Source organism: Puntigrus tetrazona, chromosome 23 (assembly GCF_018831695.1).
Source record: "Puntigrus tetrazona isolate hp1 chromosome 23, ASM1883169v1, whole genome shotgun sequence".
NCBI classification, from domain to species: domain Eukaryota; kingdom Metazoa; phylum Chordata; class Actinopteri; order Cypriniformes; family Cyprinidae; genus Puntigrus; species Puntigrus tetrazona.
The window spans coordinates 12,944,258-12,971,247 of record NC_056721.1 but is presented as its reverse complement, the minus strand read 5'-3'; the positions used below and the strand labels follow the sequence as shown (position 1 = coordinate 12,971,247).

The window sequence follows — 26,990 nt, the reverse complement described above, 5'->3', positions numbered from 1 at the left end:
AAAATGGCTTGCAATGTTGTTTAGGGTTGAGTTTAAATCTAACAAATGACAGCAGCTGTGTAAAACAAAGCCTGCAGATATCTCACATTTGGGATATCTCATATTCCCCGCGACTCAAATCATACAGGAAATGCAAGTAAATGCTAACTAATCTCAAAAAGCTGGCAAATGTATGATGCATATCTTTAAAAGTTATTACTTTTACTTATCATGTGTTTTTGGGTCTTACTGTGAACGTTTCATCGGTGCGCAATATTTAAAAAAAAACATCAAGTTGTTTTCATCTCCACGAAACATCTGTTCTACTCGGTAAAACATCAAGTAACGCAAGCAAAATAGTTTGCAATACTGTTTTATGGTGGCGTGGCAGATATAGCAGATAACAGCAGCTGAAAACCAAACTTGTGAATCTTCCTCCAAGCAATCACAACAGAATGTCAGATTGTTTTATTTTTCAAAAGTGGGAAGATGACATCAGTGCTGAATAAGTGGCTCCAATGGACACTTCAGCAAATAAACAGAATAAGCTTTTGCACCGAGCATATGTCAACAGGCATTCTGCAGCCAACAAACCCATTCAATTAATGAAGCATTTGGCATTTTTAACCAGGAAAACAGCACATCTCAAACAACAAAGTGCTTTGCTGGCAATTAGATGGGTGATTTAATTTCTTAAAATGCCAATGCTACATAAAGCAGCCTGTTTTCCAGCCTGCAGAATAAAAATGTCTAACTAAATCTTCCACTTCAAGTGAAACGAGCGTCTCTCAGGCTGAAGGAGAAAGGGACGAGACCTCTGCTCCCGCAAACCTCCTTAGCTCTTTATTAAAGACGTTTGGTTTTATTTAAAATAATCACAACAGCTAAGCAATCAGATCCAAGCCGCTGGTTGAAATCTGTCTTAAAACAGAATGTGATCTGCAAACTAAATATTGAAAATTAAATACTACCAATAATAATAGACTCCAATCCTGTCTGCTCACTCGAGTAATGCCGCAGACAGAGACGACATGAATGCTGACTTAATTTCTCTCTGCAGTTGCAAAGAGCTGAAGAAATGAAGTGCAAATGGCATAGCTTACAATAATGACATTACGGTGGGGATCCGCAATGAGCCAAGCTGCTAAGTGAGATTGGCAGCACATCACCGCTAGAATCCATGAATACAGATGAAGAAGCTTCTGAACCACACACTTCATAATCAAGAACATAATAAACATGCTCTAATAGATTGTGTCGGTATGCAAATTAAAACAGTAAATGACTTCGGCTGATTTTTAAGGACTTCTCGTCCAAATTTATAAACTGGGTTAGTTTTTAGAGAAAGATATAAAGAGGCGAAAGACGGCCGCTTTAAAATATTCACTTTTTATGGGGCTTTTATGCTCACAAATGCTTTTTAAAATAAAATACAGTAAAATCTGTGATATTTATCACACCCCTAGACTTCGTGTTCTCTCATTCCCCATGTGCTCTGTATGTGACCTAATTTCTGTCTCCCGCAAATCTGTCTTTATGTTTAGGTGTGTGTTGCTCCTTCCGCACCACCGTGACAATATTATGAAATAGAAAAATGTAATGTATTATAAATTTTGTTTATCCCTGTTATGGGAAAGCTGAATTTACGCCATTCATTACTTCAGTCTTCAATATAAAATTATGTTTTTTTTCTTACTGACCCCAAATTTTTCAATTACAGTGTGTGTGTGTGTATATATATATAAAACAACACAGATCAAAATGTGGGGTAAATAGATAAGGCTGCAGTATTTCATTCTAAGCTTGAATGACCCAATGTGCTTTAAAACATCTATTACAAACATGAAACCACAAAATCAATTTTCCATCAACAAACAGAAGGTTAATCTTCCTGTTAAGCCACTTCCTGTTCAATCTAGAGGCTCAAACCTGCTAAAAGTGGTGCTTATAGCGGAGAGGCTTTTTCCACGTTTGATTTTTCATTTGTGCTATCCATGCTGTAGTGTATTCTCTATACAAAGAAAATATTGGCAACAAATCGAAATGCTAGTCCTTGAAACGAATGTAATTTTTACTAAATGAATGACCTATTATGTCGCACAAGTTTTTCTGAGATTGTCGAAAACAAAATACTTCCAATTATTCCCTTTTAAAAGGCAATTGTGTTATTCCTAATATCTGAATAAGCAATTAGGAAGTGTGAATGTGTTTAAATCCCCATTTATAACAAACAGCTATAATATTTCAACTAGCAACCTCTATAGCACTTTTCTTATCAGGCGCTGATTTATAGAGCTCACTCCAGATGTTAAGCATCTAGCAGAAACTGGCAAGGTGCCATACAACATTTATCAAAGGAAGAGCAAGTGTTCTCAGAAAGCACCATAAATCACTGCAATACAGAGAAACAGATGTATGGCCTGAAAAGAACGATAATCAAGTTAACCGTTAGCCTGCCGGACACTTGCATAGTGTGCAGCACATCCATTTTTCAAAGTTAAAGTGTTAATGGCTGTGACTACATGATAACAAAAGCCATTTAAGGATACGGTATGTGTGAGCTGTTCTTTCATTCAGAAGCGTTCCTACCAGGTTCCAGCCTACCACTTCAGGTCCCTCTGGAGAGATCCAGCAGCCAATTAGCGGAAGCCCCGAGGCAGCTTGATGCATCTCAGGCAGGATCCAGGGTGACAGATCTGTTCCTGCTTAAAGCTCAGCCATGATGAAGAGCAAGCTACTGCAAACCCATATACCACCTAAAGCAGCACTATTCATCCAGCTGTCCTAACAGAGCCCGCGAATCTGAGGAATCTGAGGTCTTGTCCCTTAGATGAGCGCACAAACATGGCAGAGTGCTGAGTGGCAGACAAGCCTTTTATCTGATGAAATGCTGTGTGGTCAAAAGGGACATGGCAAGGTCTCTTCTCATGGAAATATGCCAGCATATATCTTTATTCAGTTTTTTTAAAGCCAGGATCCTAGCTAGTGGTAAAGTGATGACTTGATAACTTGGTAATGACCAACACTGGACGCCTTCTATTGATTAGATGACCAGATTTGCCATTAAAGGGTTAATCTAACCCTCCATAGGCAGCAACATGACTGAAACATTTTCAGGTCCGGAAACTTAACGTTGGTAAATAGGTAAAACAGTCCATGTGACATCAGTGGGTCAATTTCAGTTTTTTTTCAAAGAAAACTAAAAATAACTTAAATTACCATTCTTCTTTCATACGCATACTTTCCCCTAAGCGTACACAACCACAGATTATGTTCATGCACATGCTTCCCCCCAGACATAAACAAGGCTGATTACGTCAAATAGGTTGAAGCGAGTGTATGCGTTATGTTGCGATACCCTTCAAAATGGTGGAAGATGTGACTCAGGTGAAAAGAATGGAGTAAGTTATGTTATTTTTGTTTTCTTTGCACAAAAAAAAGAAAACACACATTCTCGTAGCTTTGCAAAACTGAAATTGAGCCACTGGTTTTACCGATGTATTTACTAACGTTCATTTCTGGGTCTGGGATCATTTCAATTGTGTTGTTGTCTATGTGGGGGTCAGATGGCTCTCTGATATCATCAAAAATATCCTAATTTGTGTTCCGAAGATGAACAAAGTCTTATAGGTTTGGAACGACATGAGGGTGAAGTCTTTAATGAGAGAATTTTTTTCGTTTTGGGGTGAACTAACCTTTTAAATAAACATTAAGTCTATTTTGTGAGCATATTTCTTGAAAACAACATAAACACATGAACCCCATTTGTGCAGGTCAAACTGAACATATGCCCCTGCTTGTTCTGTTTTGACACATCATTCCCACGGGATTAAGGAAAATTTACATTTCATCAACAGAATGATATAGATCTCAATCCCTCAAAGTCAAACACAGCTCTGTTTTCATTTAATGTGACCTTGAAAGGTGATTTTTAAATGAGGCTTTCTGGGATCACAGCTCAATCAAAAAGGCATTTGAACCAAGCTTTGGCCTTTCACTAAAAGGTGTCACATAAATTAATAATAATCATTTTTAGCCACCAATTTGTATCAAACTGACCCCTGTTCGGCACGATAATCAAATTCTCATAGAGGCATACTGTCTGCACCTTGATCCACCATACATACTGTTTTAACCTCAGCATGAATACAACCACAGCGTGAAAATAGGGGAAGGAAAGACTACATTCAATTAAATCCATCGTCAACATGTCTTTTAAGGCCATAATCCATATCAGAAACCCCACTGCTGGTGAAAATAACAGCAATGATCCTTTGCTTTGAGGTTGACCAAGCTGCAAACCAGCATATCTAACACAACCAGTCCCCTGGTGTGATCTTTTCCCTCTGGAGCCATATGAAATGGGGATAAAAATGGCGAAAAGTACAATAAGAACACAACAGATCACACTATGTGTCCTTATCATACACACCATACACGTATTTCCACATCTGCTGTCAGACTCAAACAGCACACACGCAGTCTATTCTCTGGCCATCTGATACCTACTTCAGACAAAACAGCAAGAGCTATGGTTTCCACAAAATGATTTCAAAACCTTTCAACATTGAAAATAACAAGGTATGTTTCTTGAGCACCAAATCGACACATTAGAACAAGTCCTTAAGGATCATGTGGCACTGAAGAGTGATGAAATGGCTTTTTTACCATCATAGGAATAAATATTTTAAATAGTGCTGTCAAACAATAAATTGTAAATAACTGCATTCAAAATAAATGTTATTTTCATGTAAATGTTATTAACATTTATTTTAACATAACACATCATATGTGTGTGTTCTGTGTATATGTATATATAAGTATACACACACACACACACAAAATACATTAAAATAGAAAAAAGTAATTTTAAATTGTAATAATCTTTCACAATATATCAGTTGTATAACATATAAATGCAGTTTAGTTGGTACTTCTTTTAAAAACATCATAACAACCTCAAACTTTTAAACAATTGTGCAAATTTTGCCTTGTTTCCTTAATTCCATGTATCCAACTATATTGAAATTCTAGTTGAAACTCCCAGGAATTCTATGTTCCAGCAATAATTTTTTTATTCAAAAAAGAATATCATAACCTACAATACATAGCATTTCACTCTAACATGCTCTCAAAAGAAAAGTGCTCTTCAACAATAAATGAATAAATAATAGAACTAGAACTGCACAGCCAAAAGACATAAAAGAAGCTGATCAAAAAATAAAAATAAATCAGTGGAAAACACAAGCTGACATGAGTTATAACGCCAGACTGTCTGCTGATGAACCACAAGATGCTGCGCTGCTGTTGAGGCCGGATCAAAATCACAGCTGAGCGCAACAGGCGGAGAAGCAGATGTGCTGCACCATGTGATATCCACTTTCACCACAGAAATAGTAACTAAAGATGCAGCCTCCATCTTATGTACAAAGAGTGTGGACATCTCAAATATGTGCCTGGCTTTTCCACCACGTCACATAAAGTTACGACTTATTTAGTTGTCCAAATTCAGCCATCTTTACAGCATCGGGCGTTGTAACACACTGCAGCACACTAAAGACAGGGTCTTTACAACACACTATCAATTCTGTAGCCTATAAATATCCGAGGGACACGTATTATGTGAAATATGCCAGAGATTAATTTCTAAATGTTAAGCAAACAGAAGAGCAGAGGGATGTAATCTACACTGACCCTGAGTGAAATTGAATTCTGTCACTGCTGAACTCATGAATGCTTGGAATAAAACAAGCTAATTAGGGATTCCACAAAAGTCTTTTATTAAATAGATTATTATTTCTGGACCGTGAAACATACCGAGAGGGGAAAAGTGAAAATCATGCTTAGTAAGTCAAATAATGCCAGATGATTGAACCATGGGCAATTTCACAGAAGCTTATTCCTTCAATTATCTACAATAATAATAATAATTGCAGAAATAATTTTGAAATATACTATATTTTCTATATAAAGTATAGAGGTTTTTAACATTTTTTAGATATTATATATGTAAAATGTTATCTTTGAAAACTGAGTTATGTCATGAGTATCAGACAAAGAACTCTCTTTACACAAATTTTATTTAACAGTAATTATAATCATCATCATCATTATTATTATTAACAATCATACTTTATTACTTATATGTTTGGAAAATATTTTTTTTTTTTTTTTACATTTGAATTGTATTTATTATTTTAAATGTTAATAACGAAGACATATCCATATACATGTATTGCAGCTGATTTGAACCCTTTTCTTTGTCGGTGACTTAACTGATGATCTTTACCGTTATTGAATGGAACTTAATTAACTTTTTTAGCGCTTTACAGCAGCATTGATCTCTGAACCACTTCCCTATTTAGCCCTGTTTTGAAACACTCTGTATTGTATAACCTCTATACAAATAAAGGTGACTTGACCTGACTGCTCAACCTTTTTCGTGTGACTTCCAGCAAACCTCAAGTCTAAAGCTTTTGCATCAGAGCCAAAAAAAACCCCAATAAGCTGCCCTCAATCCACAGTCTCCAATCAGTCTCACAATCCTCTGCTCCGCACGACGGCTTAATGCGTGTATCTCTGTCTTAACAGTATTTGCATACAGATATAATGTACTGTAGATTCAGTATCCACAAAGCAACGTCTCTCAAGGGAGTTTCCAGCATTACACATCTGGCAAGACTTGATTCTCGCAAGCTTTATTTTAATCACAGAAATACTTTCCGTCCTTGCTAGCGCCGCTGCTGTTTATTTACTTGAATGAATTGAATAAATTCTAAAATAGATTTTTGTATCTAACCATTAAGTAGAAAAGGAACACTGTTCAACAACAACAACAAATACTGAACGACTGACGTGCGCAATGTAGGCTACATTTGATATTCAGGCAAATGGAAAGCAACCCACAGACCCTCAAAATTTCCTTCATTCTTTCAGTTGAGATGGTTTTGGGAATGGAAAAAGACAGATATAAGCGCGTGCCTTCTTCCCTATGAAATACCGCTGACAGCGCAGGCAAAAGGGAGCTCTGCTCTGTGTGTAGTGACAGAGATGAGAGGAACATTACAGCATCAAACAGAATGTGGCTCAGAAAGGACCAAGCACTCATCATAAGCTTGGTCTCTTCATGAAAGCGCGGAAATTCAGAAATCTTTATAAAGATTCGTTCAGAAAACTTATTCAACAGAAGTAGCGCGTTAATTGACTGACAGCTACAATAATCTCCTTGGCACTTACACCCCAAATGTGTAAAAAGCTATTACACTGCTACCTGATCTGAACTAAAAGAAATACTGTGCTCAAAAATAGAAATATTCTGTCATCGTTCACTCACCTTCACGTCATTCCAAACCCTGGAGCTTGAAAAAGGATGCCAAAAAACCTCTTCTGAAGTCATATGACAGTTTTATGTAAGAAACAGGCCAGGTTTATATCGCTATCCACTAAAAATATGGAAATTTGCTGCTGTAGAGATCATAAGAGTTCTTTTCGATGTTGATCCAGTTGACAAAAACAGGCTGAATGATTCATTCCCCATTGTGACTAATCAGGTTCTCGAGATGCTCCAGCCACAGTGCTTCTAAAATAAACAGCTCACTGGAGGAGAAGATTATCAGTAACTGTCTTATTGTACTTTTCAGCTTATTTGTCTGCTGATCATTTAGGAGACTTGAAATATGGCACAGGAGACAAGTGAACTACTTGGTCTACATTGCTTTTAGTTGTGGTTATTATTTTGGAGAACGACAGCCCCAATCCTCACTCAGTTTCAGCAATGGGTGATTTATAACGAGACACATAAAGAAATAAATTGTGCAAAATAGGATGATTCATAGACTATATTAAATTATATTTTTTATGGTCCTACTTTATACAAGGTGTCTTTGAACTTTATGCATCTATAATTCATTGTTATGTTGGATTACCGAGTTCATGCTGTATTGAAGAAAACACATTAGCTAATATTGAGGTGGGGATACAGATAAGGTTAGTGCATGTCTAAGGTTAGGAGGGTTACAGTATAAAGTCAACAGTGTAATTAATTGGATAATTAAATGGATGTATTTAACTGAAAAACAGGCATGCAAACAACACACACACACACACACACACACACACACACACACACACACATATATATATATATATATATATATATATATATATATATATATATATATATATATATATATATATAAAGAAAAGTTCATTCATCATAAATTAAGATCACAAATAGTCTATTGTAGGCTACACTATACACTACTGCAAGAGTCAACAAACGGCACAAGCATCTGAAACTCAGTGTTTATGTCATGCGTTCAAAATAAGACAATAATCACATTAAACCTAGTGTAGCCTTAGGTATAATCAAACCTCATAACCCAAATTCATGTGCCATAGCCCTTCATTAGATACATCCAACAGTATACGCACTCGAATTTAGACTCTCTCAAAACTAAAACAGCATTTCCACAATCAATAATCATTCAAATGATTCAAAACATACACAGCCCATGTAAGCAGCTTACTATTTTTACTCAGTGTTTACCAACATTATAAGGCGTATAGCGTTACACCAAACGGAAAAAATCGTTATTATGCATTGCATCTTATTACAGATAAAGCGCAAAACGAATCCGGTGCTCTTGCGTAAGCTGTATTCCCCTGCCTTATTTTTAATGTTCTCCTTCACATTACAGTAAAGCGTAAAAAGTATGTCGGCTTACCTGGTTCTGTTTTCTTTGGTTTACTTCTCTCGTTGTCACCAGTATGAAGTACGGCGATGTGGACGCACTTAGTAAACTACACTCAGCGCTTAAACTGGCGTAAGAACACAAGCTACGGAAAGCTCCATGCTATGCCACACAGCGATGCACTGAATAATACAGAGCTCTCCTTTTCCTCTCATACAAGTGTACTCCTCCTCAGATCGACGCCGAGGAGTCTGAGACATCTACACATGACAGCCCTGAGACTGGGTTGAATAGACTAATACAGATATAACAGAGAGCGACCCTGGAGACATCCAGTTGCTTACTACACAAGGAATACACAGCCTATAAATATAGCTTTTATATATATATATATATATATATATATATATATATATATATATATATATATATATATATATATATATATATATATATATATATATATATAAAAGATGAAGTTTGTGTTTCATAGAAATATTAACAATGTCACCAATTTGATTTACCATGACTGACTGACTATTTTGCATTTTTCTATGGAGGACCAGAGCCTTCTGCAAAACTGCTAAAAGTGGACAAGGTCAGAAACCATTTCAAAACAAATTATACTCACAGATCAAACGTCTGATGTGCTGTGATGTGCGAGCGTTCTGCTTGAGACTTTGGGTGTTCGACCCTTAGAGGCGACCTACTAAACGCGTTTTTGTGAAGACACTGGTCGTGAACATCTGAATGCATTCAGGGTTTTTGTTTTAGGGCGAATGTCATGTTTAGAATACATTTAACGCTGGGCAGTCGTGGTTGTGTCATCAGTAATGTCCGTAGCGTCTCCGTCGTTGTGGGTGAAAATAAAAGAGGACGATCGAACTTTTCTTTGACCAGAGCGTCCAAGAAAACGGGTTTACAGGCGTATCAATAGCTGTGATAATAAGTGCACACGTGCCTGCAGCAGAACATCTGTGAGTGAACGTGAGAGCACCCTGTTCTAAAGGGAACACATGAGGTTGGGAGCTAAGAGGCTACAGTCCAAAAAATTATTACAGGCAACAACTGAAAGCACACACACACACACACACACACACACACACACACACACACACACACACACACACACACACACATATATATATATTACATTGAACAAGATATTGGTTATGAAAAGGGTAGCAAAATTCCACAACTGAACATAAACATAAAAAAAACACATGTAGCCTATACTACTGACTTTATCATCTGGGCTTTGTAGGAGAACATCCGGATATGTTTCATTATCCTAGAAATGGAATATGCCTGAACCATTCTTGAAAAGACAGATGCGCGCTCACACACATAAACCTGCAAAAGTGCTTCAGAAATGCATGTTGAAATATAGCTATTTTTCAGTGGTTTTAAGTGCTGCAATTTTACTACAGTGGATCTTCGAAGTTTAAGATGCTATGTAAAAAAAAATACACTTGCACTTCAAGTGCTTTTGGCTCAGAATGTCAGATTAAAAAAAAAAAAAAAAAAAACATTTCTAGCCTGTCGAATGTAATCCATTTTTATCCACAAGTGTAAAGCTGCATCCTTGATTGCTCTTTTCATTTTAAAATCCTCAGGTATGTTATTACAAAATTTCCAGACCCAAGAAGCATCCACATGACATCACCACTGCCGCTGACATTTCAAATGTCAAGGGGTTGCATCTTTTGCAGTTTTGAGGTTACTGCCGAGCTGGAAAGATGACCTATTAAACCCCTAAGTAACTCTGACATTTTGTTTAATGATCAGTGGTACCAACAAAAACAAGGTGAAGAAGTAATTCTGAATGGTTTAAGACTTAAGGTAAGGGTTGAGACATTAAACATTTCCTAGATATGATTCACCTTTCCAGGAAAATGGCATCTGTGAAATGACAGTAACTGTCTCCACAGTATTCTAATTCTTTGACTGTAAAAAGGAGCGGCTAATTCGTTCACAGTTTCGTGATTTCATTCAATAGCCTGTGCTCTTGACAAGAGATTGAGAATTTAGGTAACAAGCTTAAAAGATAAATAAACTTCACCGAGGAAACTGCATAGTCAAAAGTGAGCAACAGAGGTCACAGAAGGGTTTGTTTTTCTTTTACGGCATTGCAGTTTTGTCTTTCCGTATTAAAATCATGGATTCCTTCTTCCACACAGCATGCCCACGTGAAAAACACATACTCTCTGTAAGTGTCATGATTCTGGTGCACGAACTTCCACTCACTGACCACCAGATGTCATCACGATTGTATTTCACTCCGGATTTCAGCGGTAGAGTTGCATATCGACGCCATCTTGGATTTCCGGTCTAGCGAGCGCATGGATACTTCCGGTTGTGCTAAAAGCCAGTGCAGAAAAGCGGAGGAATCCTTATATTACTTTCAATAAATGCTAACAGGATTTATAATATCACTTCAAATGCAAATAATATTTACACCGCTATTACAAATACTGGGTCCCGTGAATTGATGAAATGCACACAAAGTAAACGAATGGTGTGTACGCACAGCTACATATTTCCCCCCCTTACTAATTATGTAAATGTTCAAATTACTTACTCATCAAACATATTTGCATTACGTTATTTATTAGCCTATTGTTGGTTTAAATGAAATCTGTCGTTTACCTTGTGAGACATAGGCTGTGATTGATCTTTGTAAATATCCATATTCTAAATTGTGCACAAACATTAGTTTGTTCCATCTTTATTTTCACATATTGTAATATTTTACACATAAACATCAAACATGTTTAATAAAAAAAGGGCTGCAAAAGGATACAACTGATACATGACTAATTTAAAGATTTGTTTTATCTGAAAATTAATGCACAAGAAATCGTAAAAATACATGCACTGATTATAGGCCTATTTATGCAACAGATCTTTCATAAAAGATAAAAAAACACAGGTAATTCAAACATCGATATTTTAACACCAACCTACTACTATTACATTGTGTTAAACTGTACAGTTACAGTTATGTTATCAAAAAAAAGACCATTCAGAACAATTTACAGTGTTGCAGATTTGAGTGGTTTGTGTTTAAATGAAGAGATCCCCGTGGACTGACTAACCACTGACCCTGAACTGCATAATTAACATAAGAAAGAATGAAGCAATCTCTACATTCACACAGAGGTGCGCAATAATATAGGGAGGATGTTTTCTTGTGTTCTTTTTTTATCTGAAAAAACATTAATTATACATATCTAGCCAAGTTGTATGAAGTTTCCCCTTACGGTAAATGTAAGTATGTACACTGGCGCCATATTGTGCACTGAGCCTATTTTAATCAACCATTGCACTGATGACACACACACACACACACACACACACACCTGATTCCACTAATCACTCGCTCACCTGACACACAGCTGCTTTCAGTCAATCTACATAAGATCACTGCTGAGTATTGTATAGCACTTATCGCTATTTCTGTGTATAGCTACCTTACGAAGCCATTCCAGTTTGAAGTCTAGTTTCCTATTATTATCTCGTATGTTTCCCATGTATCCTCTCATGATATTGTTTTTCCCCGTCTGAATTATTGCTCATTTGCCTGGATTACCTCTCTCTGTTTTTGCCCCATTAGGATTACGTTTGCTGTCGACTGACCGTCGCTTGTTCTCATGACTGCTCTTGTTTTTTGCCCATGCTATACGAGTTTGCTGTTGCTTGATACTGCCGGTATTTCCGACAATGTCTATAAATAAAAGCCTGTTCACATATTGTATGCTTAGGTCTTAAATGGATGGTTGAATAAACACATAATTTTTCTTTGCTTACAAATATCATACCAGGGTTAAACCACTGCTGTCACATGGACAATTTAAACAGTGTCCTTACTACCTTTCTGGGCCTTAAATGTGTCAGTTGCATTGCTGTCTGTGCAAGTTCAGAAGGCACTCAGATTTCACCAAAAACATCTGAATTTCTGTTTTGAAGATAAACAAAGGTCTTATGGGTTTGGAACAATGTAAGTGTCACAAATCTGGTCCACAAACTTCTATTCACTAACAACCAGATGTCACTCCCTCACCACATTGTCTCTTGCACTACACCATTGCTGCATTTCACTCTGGACTTCAATTCCCATCATTCATTGCACTGAGGACACATATACATGATTTCATTTAATCACACACAGTAAAATGACAGTTTCTCCCTCTTCTTTTCGCAGAGTATTGATCTGTGTTTAGCACTCTCATAGTGTTAGCTGCCTTATCATGACATGCTGTGTTTTTTTGTCTCCTGTATTGTCAAGCGCTTATAACTCTTCTAGCGATAGCTTCAGTATGGAGCCCTTCCGTGTTTTTTCTATTGAGCTCTCCTAGCCTGTTTACCTGTTTCTGACTCTTCCCTGAGTACCTTGGATTAACCTTTTGCCTGCTATTTATACCTTGTTTGGATTATTGCTCTTGTCTTTGGATTAACCCATTTGTCATTTGTTTGCCACTTTGTTGACCCTGACTGTGTTTTATCATGCCTTTAAATAAAAGTATGCATAATTTTCATATATATTTTTTGTGTGTGAACTATCTATTTAGGTGTAAAAAAAGACAGTAGTTTTATATATATATATATATATATATATATATATATATATATATATATATATATATAGCATGTACCTTCATAACTATTCCTTATTGTGTTTTCATGGCATATCCCATCTGCTGATGGACTCTAATGGCTTTTTAGCTGCTCACTAAAATGATATAGTCACTCTCCTGCCGCCAGCCAGATCACATGTACAATATAACTATACATGCATTCTTTATCATTCTTTATTCTTTCCCCCTCTGGCACTCTCAACTATCCATGCACATGCAGCAAATCATAAATGAAAATAATAGGATGGTTGTCCTTTTGATATGCATAGACACACAGACTCCTGTCAAATACATTGCACAGACCTTGCCCTGAGGCATGAGATCACGCTGATTACAGTGCGACTGAGGACTGAGGTGAGTCTGGGAGCATCCATATAGTTTTCTGTATTATGTTAAAACTGACCCTAATACATTTCGCCTGTAATCAAGTTACTGAAAAAAAGACATTTGACATGGATAATTCTCACACGTTAAAATGAAAACTGCGTACCGTATGCACTCGAAAACAAGTTATCATTTTCGTTTTCCTCAGATTAGTAGTTAACCATGAAAACTGCAGGTCATATTCATATGGAGATTCCACGCCACCTTGGTTTCAGAAAAAAACCATTCTGTTGTGTTTAAGTCAACACAATGCATACAATTAGGTTATTTAACCGAAAATTGAAATTCTAATTTCCTGATTTACTCACCCTTATGTCATTCCAAACATGTAAGACGACTTATATTTGGAACAATGTTTTTGTCAAAGTCAAAGAGGTTTAAAGCTACATTGCGTGGAAACTGAGACAGTATTTTTTATTTGGGTTTTTTGTTTACCACAGAAGAAATAAATCTATTGAGAAACAGCATAAGAGTAAATAAATGAGCTTTTTTTCTATATTCGTAATCATAAGATGGATCATTGAACTGAAATCCACTGAGGGGATGTGCGGAGGACATGCTTCTGCATTGAACCAGCATAACAGTTCCACTCCACCCACAGCAGTAGATGTGCTTATACAGTGAATGTCATTGATTTTTTTCATATGTTTATCTCAATTTTAATCCCTCTGCATCAGGCCTGGCTGACTCTCTGACGTCCACAACACACATCAAAGACGGCCCCTCAGGAGCGCTTTTCAGCCCACAACAGAGAACAACCAAACCTTCTAACGCATGGGCCCTACTCCAATTCCTTCAGCACGGTCCTACGGCTCAGTATTTGAAGAGAGAAAGTTAATCACACCTCTCATGCCCTAAACTGCTCTTATACATAGTCATTATCTTTGCCTTAATGAAATTCAGAGCTTCTCTCCTCGTTGGAGCCGCAGAGAAGCGGAGGAGTACCAGACAATAATGTCAAAGCTCTTTGTTGCATGGCAGGCACTGGAGGACGTGATACAAATTGTTCTCATAATTGTTGCCATCCAGAGAGTTGGAAAGTCACCTTGTTTTTCTTTTCTTTTTTTAACTGTACCCTGCAATTATCAGGAAATAATAACAGAGCCATCAGTGTCAAGACTGTCTTCCTGAACAATTGCATCAGCGTGAGGGCAACAAATCTGACTTTATTTGGCTCCAGATGCACGAATAAAGAACTGAGTTTTTCTGTATTTACTGCAGGCTGTTCTAAGCATTTCTACTCTCTCAACTTTAGACATCATTCATCCTCAACCCAGATCTCCCTGTGAGGAAGCAATCCAAGTCAGGCTGGCCTATTTTAATGTATATTTGATGGAAAAGGCACTTGCACTATGAATTGTTGATGCTAGAAATGAAGGAGCGAGTTCCAAAACTGGTGCAAAAAGAGATTACAATATAGCTTATGTCACTGATTTATGATATATTCAGGATTAGGTATATTTTCCTGTTTTGTTTCTTTTTCTTGTTTACATAATTTTCATCTGTCCAGCTGTGAAAAAAAAACGTAATCATAGTATATATATATATATATATATATATATATATATATATATATATATACGTATATATAATTTTCCTTTGCTGTTATTTATAAAATCCAGTGTTTCTCCGCCGTCTCTTTGTGTTATTTAAGCACATTTGTAATTTTTCACACCGCAGTGGTTTTGGATTCCTGCAACGTTCAATATGCTGTTCTGCAGAGCTTTTGTTGTTACAGGGTGAAATCATAGAGAATAAATTCACACAGTGAATGACACGAACAGCTGGATAGACAATGATTGCATAAACAAAAGCAAATTAGCATGAATTCCTTGAGCTGAAATTCAGAGCGGGAAGCACACACTGTTCTTGCTGTTTCATAAATATTGAAAACACCATGAAATATTTAAATGCGCAACCACATACATGCACGCACACACAAAGAAATAAATATCTGCGATCTGACATTGGTTTCTATATAAAGAACAGCTGAAAAGGCATCCGGTCAAAAGAAAGTGTGCCCCACCAGCTCTGTGAAGATGCAACTTCTCTTCATATGCAAATAAATCTCTCAGAGAAAATGATCAAAGTTATCTTCAGCAAAAATAGCTGTTTGTCTGTAAGTCATGGCTCCAGTTTGATTTTAACAACTTGGTGCTCTATCAGAATAAATTATACTTTCTGAGAGACTGAATAAAGCAACCATTGATCTTTTTCAAGTCAGTCACTGTGCCTAAAACAAAGCAGTTTTAGTCTTATTTGACTCACTGAACAGTTTTATTTTAATGCTACTATAAACAGCAATGTATCAAAACACTCCAGTCTTCAGTCTAAAAATATGATTTAAATTCACGTATGAAAGCATTTTACATAATATCTACATAACTTCAATAATCCCACCTTGACGAAAATGCCGATTAGTGTGATCATCCAATTGATCCAAATGTCACATGAAGATTAGTAGATGGCATACGATGTGATTTATCTAAATCAAGAAGCAATCAAATCCTGGCATTAGATGAAATTCAGTCTGAAGCGCTCTCTGTGAATTTCTGAGAAAAGCACTTACACAAAAACAACCTTTTAATGTCTATCATTCAGATTCACTCAAATCCAGCATTAAATGTATAACAAACAGCATACATACTAATATTATAAAAAAAAACCCATTTAATTAAATTTGTTGCGCTGTCGTGTTTTTCCCCATTCACTTTACGTAACTGTTAAGACATAATACACTGGATGATATCAAAGAACTATGAATAATTAATTCACTAAATTAATTCATAAAACTATGCACTTGCAGCATGTAAACTGAGAAAATGTACAACACAATTCACGATCGCTCTGTGCATCATACCACAGATCAATGCGAGGAGTAGGCCTATAGAGGGTGAAAAGATCAGGCTCTCATTAAAAACTAGGATGATGTCTCTAGCTGTACGTCCAACTAAGAAGCAAATTTAATTAGCGGACTGTGAAGCAAAGGCATACCGCAACTCTCTCGCTAGATTCATTAAACACAACACAGCGCATTCTCTGGCCCAGTTCTGCCTCCAGGCGTAGTCTTTACTTAAGGTAAATTAGTGGATTTTGTTTGTTTGTTTCTCTTTAATCTTAAAAGGGGTTTTTTGGGAAATATTTTCCGGTGCTATGAAACTGTAATGCGGCGGGAGTTCGGCTACAACACTCTCGATTCGAAATGGAAAATGAAAATGAGAACAGGAGCCGGAGAGAGAAAGCAATTAATAATCTCTTCAGGAGACGGTGACTGCATGACTGCACATGCAAACTAATGGATTTCTTCTTCCCTTTTTTTTTAATTTTGAAAAATCAATTCAGGGGATGCACTGCGTCAGCATTCCAGCTGCAGTCTCTGCATTTTATGATTTGTTTTGTCTTTAATATGACGGGCAGTAGTTTTTCTGTTTCTTATTGATTTTTACCCCTGAGGAAATTCATGGTACAACTTGTACTTTATAGTGGAAACTGTAAAGCTGCAGTATTTTTTGTTGCCACTGAATCAACACATCCCATCAACACATATAAAAATCAATCATTTATTTCGGGAAGATGCTGCAATCTGTTGCTTTATGACAAAATCACCAGACCCCCAGTGGTGCTATTACAATGCTATCAAAAGATGGAGGATTACTGTTTCGGTGCCATTATAGGTTGTAAATAACAGTTCACCCAATAATTTGCTGAAAATGTGCTTATAATTTACATTGTGATGTTTTATCAGCACCCATGATTGCAGAAGATGCTCTGGTGGAAGCTTTAGCTATTGTTAAATTTCTCCAAATTACTTCCAATGAAGAAAAATCATAGCCTACATCTTGGATGTCCCACGGGTGAGTAACTCTTCCTTCAACACTTTAGCATACCTATCAGGCTGTCAAATGCTCCTCACATAAACTAGGCCTATTCTTCATTTATTCAGTATCACAATGTGATTTTAAGTTGTGAAGAACAAACTTAGAAAATAAGTAGCCTACAATATTTTGTCGTGGTTGCGTCAGATATCGGATAGCGATACAAATTCAGCTAGCTTGCATTTAGCGAACTTTGACTAATAACTTGTGCTAATGACTTTACATTAAAGCGTAATGCATTCTTACGTACCGTAACACGGGTGAGAAGTTAACATACTTCAAATAGCACACCTAACTTTGTTTTTATTTCATTTGTTAACTACAACTAATATGAAAACTAACTGTTAAACAAAAAAAACATGCATCACGGTTGTCTTAATTTAAGCATGGTCTTTCTACACTAGCCATAGAACATAAACTTTAGGGAATATTATCATAATATTTGAGAAATGTCTTAATTTGTTGTCAATAATGAAAGTCAATTCCACACAGTACAAGCACAGACAGTGAATGGCCAGTAGCTTTGTAGAGAGAAATACTGCCATCTTTTGGTGTTGAGATTAATCGTGGCTTTATGCATTTCAGTATTTTAAACTTTCTTTATATTGCATTTTTGCTAAGCGGTGATCCAAAAAGAAAAACTAAACAAAAATGACACATGTTCCTCTGTTGCAGTTTTGTTTATTTGATTTATTTGCAACTATTAATTGATTATTTAGAAAAAGTAATACACCCTTGGCACATTTTTCCTAGACATACTGAACAAAACCATATCTCATCATGTAGGAAGTAAAAAAAATTTTCAAAAAAAAAATTCAAAATACTAAGCACATCTAGTAAAAAAAATATGCTTCAGTAAACCTGAACTTATTTACATCCTCTGGATGAATGCGTCCATTTCAGTCTATGCCAACACTGTAAAAAATTTCAGACCTCCGCAAATCAAATTTTTCTAGTGACCCGTTGCATCTAAATTTTTCCATTGGCCCACTAGAAAAAAATTGGGAGTTCTAAATTGTTTTTACAGTGAAGTGAAAACACTTATACATAAAAATACATTTTTTTTTACATAGGAAATATTAGAAGCCTTTTTCATTCATAATGCCTAGAAATATGTGGAATAAATAAACAGGACGTGAACAATTATTGCACTTTTGCAAAATGAACAATATACTAAATTCATCATCACACACACATTAAACATTATGCACAAATCTAAAATTGAATTTTATTCATATTAGTTGTGTTAATCTGCTGAAAGTCATAAGCTTGGTCCAGTTTGGAAAGATATTAAACCTCACCGTATTGGAGACCCTAATTCAAACTTCTGAAAAGCAGAAGGACTGCTGTATAATTTTAAATAATGGATTTGAGCTTGTATTCTTCTTATTAATTAATTTTGAGAAAGATCTTCCACTCCTTGGTAAAGCTACAGTTCAAGTATTGATAAACATATATTATAATCTGACACCATAATCATTTCTGACATCATTATACTTGATATAACAACAGGAGACATATTATATCAGAACTCATCATTTGTTGACTGGACAATAGCAAAAAAAATGTTAAAACTGTTAAAAGTGCTAGTCTAAAAAACAATTATTTGAGGTTGAATTGTGCGAACTGAATCATTCAGAAGACCTAATAATACACAAATGTACAATAATCTTATTTTTAGATCCATTGATGAGAAAACAAACGATTAACAAAACAGTATGTGTGAGGAGAAAAGCAGTTTGTTTGTAGTGTATCTAAAGTAAGACAGTGGGAACGTTCAGAATGGATTACAAAAAATACTGCATACTGCATGCTACACCATACCGTATACTATATATTATTGTTTCAATATAGTATGTACAAAAAATAATAGCGCAGTATGTAGTACACCTAAAAGCAGTCTGCAGTATGCAAACAAAGTTTTAAACTGTTGTACGGTACACTGCCTTAACAGTGTAACATTTTACGTTAGACAGAAGTGTCCGTTACGGCCTCAGAAATAAATATAGCAATTTTGCAATGTGTAATACAATTTTGTATACAAATATTCACACTTTTGTAAGTCCAGTGAAATAATGAGTAATTATTGAGAAGCAGTGTACTGGTCAAATATTGCACAGTTTGGCAAATGTAGTCATAAGTCATAAAGGTATTCAATGCAATCAGAAAATCTGCATACTAGTGTTGTCAAAAATAGTTTTTTGTTACATATCGATACTGAAATATCTGAAACATCCTTTTGTGATTTGGCTTCTTATCACAGAACTAGGCAGAAAATATTATTTTACATTATTCTAAATTGTAGTAAATGATAAATGTTGTTTATAGTGCTCATTATGCTCCATAATGGTCACACCACTCTTCTGGGTAATAAAATAATAAAAATGACACTTCTCTTTAAAAAGCATTTGACGTAAACATGAAAATCCATAAGCTTTTCTCCAGTGTCGTTAAGTTTTTCTCCAGTGTTTTTCCACCTCAAGACGTTATAAAAATATTCCTCATTGGAAAGTTGTAACCTTGTGATTTTTATCTTTTAAGGTGCCCTTATTATGGCTTAGATAAATTAACAGATTGACAGACGTGCAAGGTCAGAAACTCTTTCTTGCTTACTGATTCTCTCAATGCTAAATCTTTCTAAACCCCTCCTTTCCGTGACGCTAATCTTCTGAGATTGGTCTGAGTGGTTTTCTCAACAAGTTGACGGGAAACATGCAAATGTTTATTTCGACATCAACATGAAACGGCTTGGGATTCGTTCACTCTATCTTTTGAGAGACGATAATTTTATATGCGATCCACTTTTAGTTTAAACCTTTGCAGGATGTTTTCATTCAATTAGAGCTGCATGAAAGGTACTTCTTAATAATCGAGTCTAATAGAAATCTTAACGTTGCGCCGGTTTTGCACAGCGGTATAAAAAAAAAAAATGTCATTGAATATCAAATTTGGAAATTCCAGTATGGTGACAACACTAGTGCATAGTAAACACTGCATAACCTACAGCATTCCTAGTAGGAGTTATATGGTAGTTTGCCATTGTGAACATACCCACTGTACTATAGCCGAGGACACTCACTACATTACTGTATAAACGTGGCACTGAGCTCAGAGCTGGGAATCTGCCCCCAATGTGTTCAGATCATCTCGGGTATACTTCTCTGACCCTGAGCGGAAGCTCGCAGAGATCTCTTCAAATGTCCGCCCTTTGGTCTCAGGAACTTTGAAGTAGGTGAAGACGAAGAATATCAGAAGAAGGACAGTGAAGATGATGAAAACGTACGGCCCTGTCAGTTCCTATCAACACAAAAAAAATGTGAGCATTAAAAGAAGTGTGACAACAATGAGAAAATAAAGACTATAACCGTGTTATTTAATGTTTCCATACCTCAACATACTGGAAGCACATTCCCACCAAGAAGTTGGCAAACCAGTTAGAGAAACCAGCAACGGCGATGGCAGAAGGTCGGGGGCCTTGACTGAAGAGTTCAGCCACAATGAACCACGGGATTGGACCTGGTCCGATCTCGAAAAATGCCACAAAACTGAAGATGGCGACGATGCTGACATATGACATCCATTTAACTTGATCCTGCAATTAATGAATAGGCACGATTAAAGACCAGTGTACACATGAACACTAACAGACATGTAGTGCATCAATTTAAGCAGATACATACTAGTAGCGCCATAGCTATGGTCATGAGAACAGAAGACACAGCCATTCCCATCAGCCCAACAAGATGTAGTGATCTTCGACCGGCTCGCTCCACTATGAACAGCTAAATTGCACAGAGATACAAGCATTGTCATGTGCTTCAACTAAGGACAAAATCAAAAAAAGTATGTTTTTGTACTAACTTACCGATACAACTGTGAATGCTGTGTTCACAACTCCAGCACCAATGGTGGCATAGACAGGCTCAGACACCCCTGCTTTCTCAAATATACCAGTGGAGTAATAAAAAACCTGGAAAACACACACACACACACACAAAAATTATATTATATATTATATATATATATGGTATTTCTAATACAACAAGCAATAGAATTTGATGGAAAATAAGATTGATGGATCAGCAGATAAATGCTAGATAAAGAAAATTGCTAGACGTACAGCATTGATACCGGAGAACTGCTGGGAGAGCTGTAGCATGATGGCAATGAAGATGGGCTGGCGGTAGAGGGATGAGCGGAAGAGCTCAGGGATGGTGACTGTCTTCTCCCTCATCATCTGTCTGCTCTCGTCCCTCATCTCCTGCATGTCTGCAGCCACGTCTTCAGTGCCACGGAGCTTCTTCAGCACTATGGAAATGAGTCAGTTAGGCTGACTGGAGAAACCTTAGGCAACATCACAAGCTGAGTATTAAAAACTCACCACTCTTGGCTTTAGCCTCCTCGTTCTGGTTAATGAGGAGGTAGCGAGGGCTCTCGGGGCAGAAGGGCAGCAAGGCACACTGGATTACGGCTGGGATGAAAGTAAACCCAAGTAAGAAGGGCCACAATGTAGGGTTCCCCATGATTTCTTTAATCCCAAAGATCTATAGAACAAAGCAGAGTGTTTTTAATAAAATAAACAAAAAAAGGACAAAGCTCCCATATATCTATATAATGTAAAAAGTATCATTGATTACTAAAAGTGGTCTCACAATCAAGCAAATGCTTTAATTAACCTGTGCTATGAGGATCCCAACGACAATGCCAAGCTGGTGAAGTGTGCCCAGTGCCCCACGCAAAGAAGTTGGGGCGATTTCTCCTACATACATTGGTACAAAGCCTGTGGACAGGCCAGAGTAAAGGCCTATAATGAAGCGGCCGATAATAAGCATCTCCCAGGATTCAGCCAGCTTGGAAAAGCCCATTAAAGCAGCAGAGGTGAAGGCCAGAACATTAACAATGAGCATTGAGTTCCTCCTGTTAAAATATAAGATAGAGAAAGTTGAGAGACACGTGAAATTAGGGCAAAAATTGAGTTCTGACAGGATGGTTAAATTACCTGCCAAAACGGTTTACAAAGAGTCCAACCGAGAAGGAGCCGAAAATACCACCCACAGAGAAAATGGCCACTGATATGGACCAGAGTGCAGTTAGAGAGCCTGGCGGGATGTACTCAGAGTACCTCTCATACCATGTCTCATTGTAGAAAGACTCAATGATCTACGAGAGAAAAGAACATACTCTATGAAAATCATTAAGGAGGAGATTATTTCTTTTCAAATCCAAATTCCATCCTTTTTTTTTTTAAAAACAATATTATTAAATAAATTATGCTCATTATAATGCATATGTATTAATCAAGTATAAAGCATTAAAGCATAAAGCAACAAAAAGTGGATGTGTATATATTGTGTATATTTATTATGTATATATAAATACACACACATACAATGTTTAGAAAAAAAAAAAGTTTATGTGTGTATATATATATATATATATATATATATATATATATATATATATATATATATATATATATATATATAATATAGAAACATAATAAATAGACAGTACACACACATAAACAAAAACATCACATTCTGTATTACGTCTGCAGGGGGAGCAGTACTACAGCGTCAGAACAGACTGCACAAGAAGCTGCTTAATTAAGCTTGATTAAGTTAGTCATCAAACATACAAAACTGCAAACATAGGCTTATGATCTAGATTAGGCTTTGGCTTCTTGTGATTTAATAGTTTCCTCCTCAATAAATTATAAAACAAGAACGAAACGCCATTAAAAAATGTTTCGAAAATGCTCCAAAAATGTACAAATAACTTTAAATATCACAGTAACGATGTCCTTATGCGTCCTTGACTTTTGACTTTCTCTCTTTATCCTATTAAAAGACTACAGCTAAACTATGGCACATGATTTGCACTCTATATGTGAGATTTATTCAGAACCCTTAGCTGGTTGTGCTGTATTAAGAGGTCAAGGTCATTTTATTCATTCATCATTCATTGTGAAAAAACATATTTGTTGCAAGTTTTATCACTTTTTTTCACTTCTGATGCACATAACAGAAATTAAATATATACATCTATTTGTCAAACTTTGTACTTTGTTCTCTATCCTTTTATGGACAGTAAGAAAGACTGTTCTAAGAATCTCTTCTGAAGAGTTTCAGTAGTGCTGGACTATTATTAGAACGCTCTGCACATGTGAATCAGCATATCTTAATAGGCTACGCAGGGAGGATTAATACAGCATGTAGTTTACAGTTCATTTAGAAGCATTACCAGTAGCATTAACACTAACACACAAACATCAACAATACATATATAATGCATTAAATATAGTTCGTCAAATAGCAAGATGCTGATACTTAAATGCTTATATGACAAATCATGTCACGTATTGTTACATGTCTAAAATTGTTCACCTTCTGAGGGGCATTGATGACTCCAGTGTTGTAGCCAAACTGCAAGGAGCCGATCACAGCAGTCCCAACAGCCATCAACAGCTGAAGCGTCAACTGCTGTAAATGTAGAAAACAACATAATTATATAATTTAACATTTTGAAATATATTTTTTAAGGAACAATACAGAGAACCATGATGTTTATAGCAAAATTTGAAATGGCCATATCAATTTAACTGATGAAATTAACTTAATGATGGAATATGAATCAAATATAGAAATCCCTCTTCAGCCACAAAATGAAAAGAATTGAAATGCTATTAATAGATAATAGATGTAAACTTGCTATTCTGAGAAGAAAAGTCTGAATTATGAGCTATAAACTCACAAAATTATGTGGCAGAATTCTGAGATCAGAGCGGAAAAAATATGAATTGCGAAATGTAAAGGAGACAGAACTGTGAAATGTAAACTTGAAATGTCTTCCCAAAAAAGTCAGAATTGTAAAAGTTAAAAATGGAAATATGTATTGTGAATTGTGAGAGAAAAAGTCAATGCCAATTCTGAGAATTACAAGAAAAACTGTTTTTTGTCCCATGCTGAAAACGGGCTTATATGCTAATAGATTTTATGAGCTTGATTATGTATTTATATGATATTTCAGGGTAGTTAAATATGTATGTACAGTTTCACTCTGCATATTAAAAATATTATGCATAATACAATAGCCAGTTCTATGTGGCCTTTGAGTATCTTTTACAGCTTTACTGCAGGTTTAAAACCAAAAAAAGAGCCCCGTGTGAACAATGGTTCAGTATGTTCCACAGAACTGTGACCCCACTGTATGATGCTGAATGAGGGAAACCCTGTTGATTACCAATATGATCCTATTACAGATCTGGTAGCACCTGAACCAACTCACGCACACGTACCACGACTACTCCAGCCTCTTATTCCAATCCACTCAAACAACCACAGGCTTTTACATAACAGGCTCAACAGGCCTTCAAAGACAACGACTTCATCGTGAGCACTAGCACGTAGGGTCAGATTAACTAAAATACTGCTAACCCCGGCATGTGATTTCATACGTGCTCCTACGCTTTAATAGGCTACGTAACACTTTAGTGTATATTTAGAGCTGAGTTTGATCTCGACTGGAGTAAAACTAAGCATAAATCCCACAAACTAAAAGTTTTGGAAATATAGTCCAGAATATGATTCTGGGAATCCCCTATTTGACACGCACTAGGTAGAAAACGCTAGTTATTCTCAAGCTTAAGAAGGTTACATCAGTAGCCTTGCATCCTCTGAGCAGTTCTGACTTGACCATAGCACGTGTGCTTACATGTTACACTTAAACCTTGTTAAATATTATGTAACCATAGGTCAGTACATGCAAGTAATTGCAGCTGAATTAATATATGGAGAAAAAACAAACAAACAAACAAAAAAATCTATATATAAAAGCACATCAAGTTATAAAAATATAAATTGATGTGCATTTAGTAATGTTGACAGAGTAACACTGGCCTCAAGTCTTAAGAAGCTTACCATTCCTGAAGAAATTAACATATAGAAAATTAATAAGCAACGCAAGGAATCAAAGGGTTTTAAATCTCAATTTAAGAGAACTGCTTTGCACTTAAGCTAACATTTTAATGAAATGTCACTGTTCTGCAAAACTTGCATACGCATACATCAATCAAGTACAAAGCACTAGTGGATCCAACAACAACACAAAAGGATTTTAGATAGTCCTGTCAAACTATTCATCTACATCAATCTCATCCAAAATAAAAAAAGGTAGTATGAGAATATATATATATATATATATATATATATATATATATATATATATATACACACATGCAGTATATATTTACATATATTATATATTCATATCATTTATAAACATATTTAACATAAAACATTTTTCTTAAATATATACACATGCAGGCCTATACATAATGTAAGTGTGTGTCCTGTGTATATTTATGCAACAAAATATATTTTTAGATGCGATTAATCATGATTCATTATGTGACATCCATAATTTAGGATATTTGTATTAAGAGAATTAATATGCCATGTAAAGTCTAAATGTTACAAATTAATTTCAAACAGACTTGTGTCTTAAAGTGTTTGAAAAGTGACGCGTTTCAAAATGTATTTTCTTTTATTCTGTAAATATTAATTATGCAAAGGGCCGTGTCTATACTTCCTCTGTGACCTCAACTAACCCTGCAGCGGTCTGGTCCTTCTACTCAGAAGAGGCTGTGGTCACTTTTTTGTTCTGCCGCTATCTCTTTCTCTCTTAACACTTTACTTTCCTGGCAAACAGGATAAATGGGACTATGACACAAAGGGTTTGATGTTATTCATCTGTTTCTCCTCTGAACCCTCGAGTAAGGCTGTGATCTGAGAGGTCCTACTACAAGGTTTTACCACATATTTCCATTACTTAAGGGTTTAAACCGATCACACGAGACCTGTTTCTGGAGACAAAAATTGTTTTAGTTTGATGGACAGATAGATAGATAGATAGATAGATAGATAGATAGATAGATAGATAGATAGATAGATAGATAGAAAAAATCACTATTTGTCTAGGTACAGATACAAACAAACATCAAAGTAAAAAATATAAATGAGAGTTAAGTTTTCAGTTTTGTTTTCATTTTGTTGACCACACAAACAAACAATCCTCCACACCTCTAAATAAGACGTTTTAACTGAAACACTCTCCTCTCTAGTTATATTTCTCAGGTACTACTGGCAAAATATCACTACAATAGAATTATCAGGCAAGCAGTGTGTCGTTACCTTTTTATTAGACTCCATAGTAGCAGTTTAGAGTTTTTTTTTTTTTTTAAATGTATTTATTTTCTTCCGGTGTAAAACTGCAGTCCTAAAGTCCACGTAACAAAAAATCACGGAGTTTATTACAATTTAAAATCCACAGTGTATTCTCCAGTTTGTCGTGTTGAAAGAAGCCCTCATGGTTTAGTCGATCTAAAACCGTCTTCGAGTCTGTCAGGTGTGCTCGGAGAACTG

At 36.0% G+C, this 26,990-nt stretch overlaps 2 protein-coding genes across 4 annotated transcripts in view; both read right to left on the bottom strand.

The window, feature by feature from the left end:
- rap1gapa (RAP1 GTPase activating protein a) overlaps positions 1 to 8,953 on the bottom strand; it is a 75,259-nt gene extending 66,306 nt beyond the window's left edge. For 2 of the 3 annotated variants that reach the window (XM_043225042.1, XM_043225044.1), the window contains exon 1: positions 8,706 to 8,953. The gene's annotated coding sequence lies outside the window, so the exon portion shown is untranslated. The remainder of the gene's footprint in view (positions 1 to 8,705) is intronic. The other variant, XM_043225047.1, reaches the window with a different exon arrangement.
- Positions 8,954 to 18,232: 9,279 nt separating this feature from the next.
- Positions 18,233 to 26,990, bottom strand: LOC122329270 (solute carrier family 2, facilitated glucose transporter member 1-like). Its single transcript, XM_043225480.1, has 10 exons — positions 26,760 to 26,990; positions 23,955 to 24,050; positions 22,568 to 22,728; positions 22,245 to 22,485; positions 21,950 to 22,112; positions 21,689 to 21,876; positions 21,434 to 21,538; positions 21,249 to 21,350; positions 20,957 to 21,160; positions 18,233 to 20,865 (listed from the first exon to the last, which is right to left on the bottom strand). Exons 1-10 carry the CDS (start codon positions 26,775 to 26,777, stop codon positions 20,677 to 20,679), a joined length of 1,467 nt encoding a protein of 488 aa, XP_043081415.1. The 5' UTR covers positions 26,778 to 26,990; the 3' UTR covers positions 18,233 to 20,676.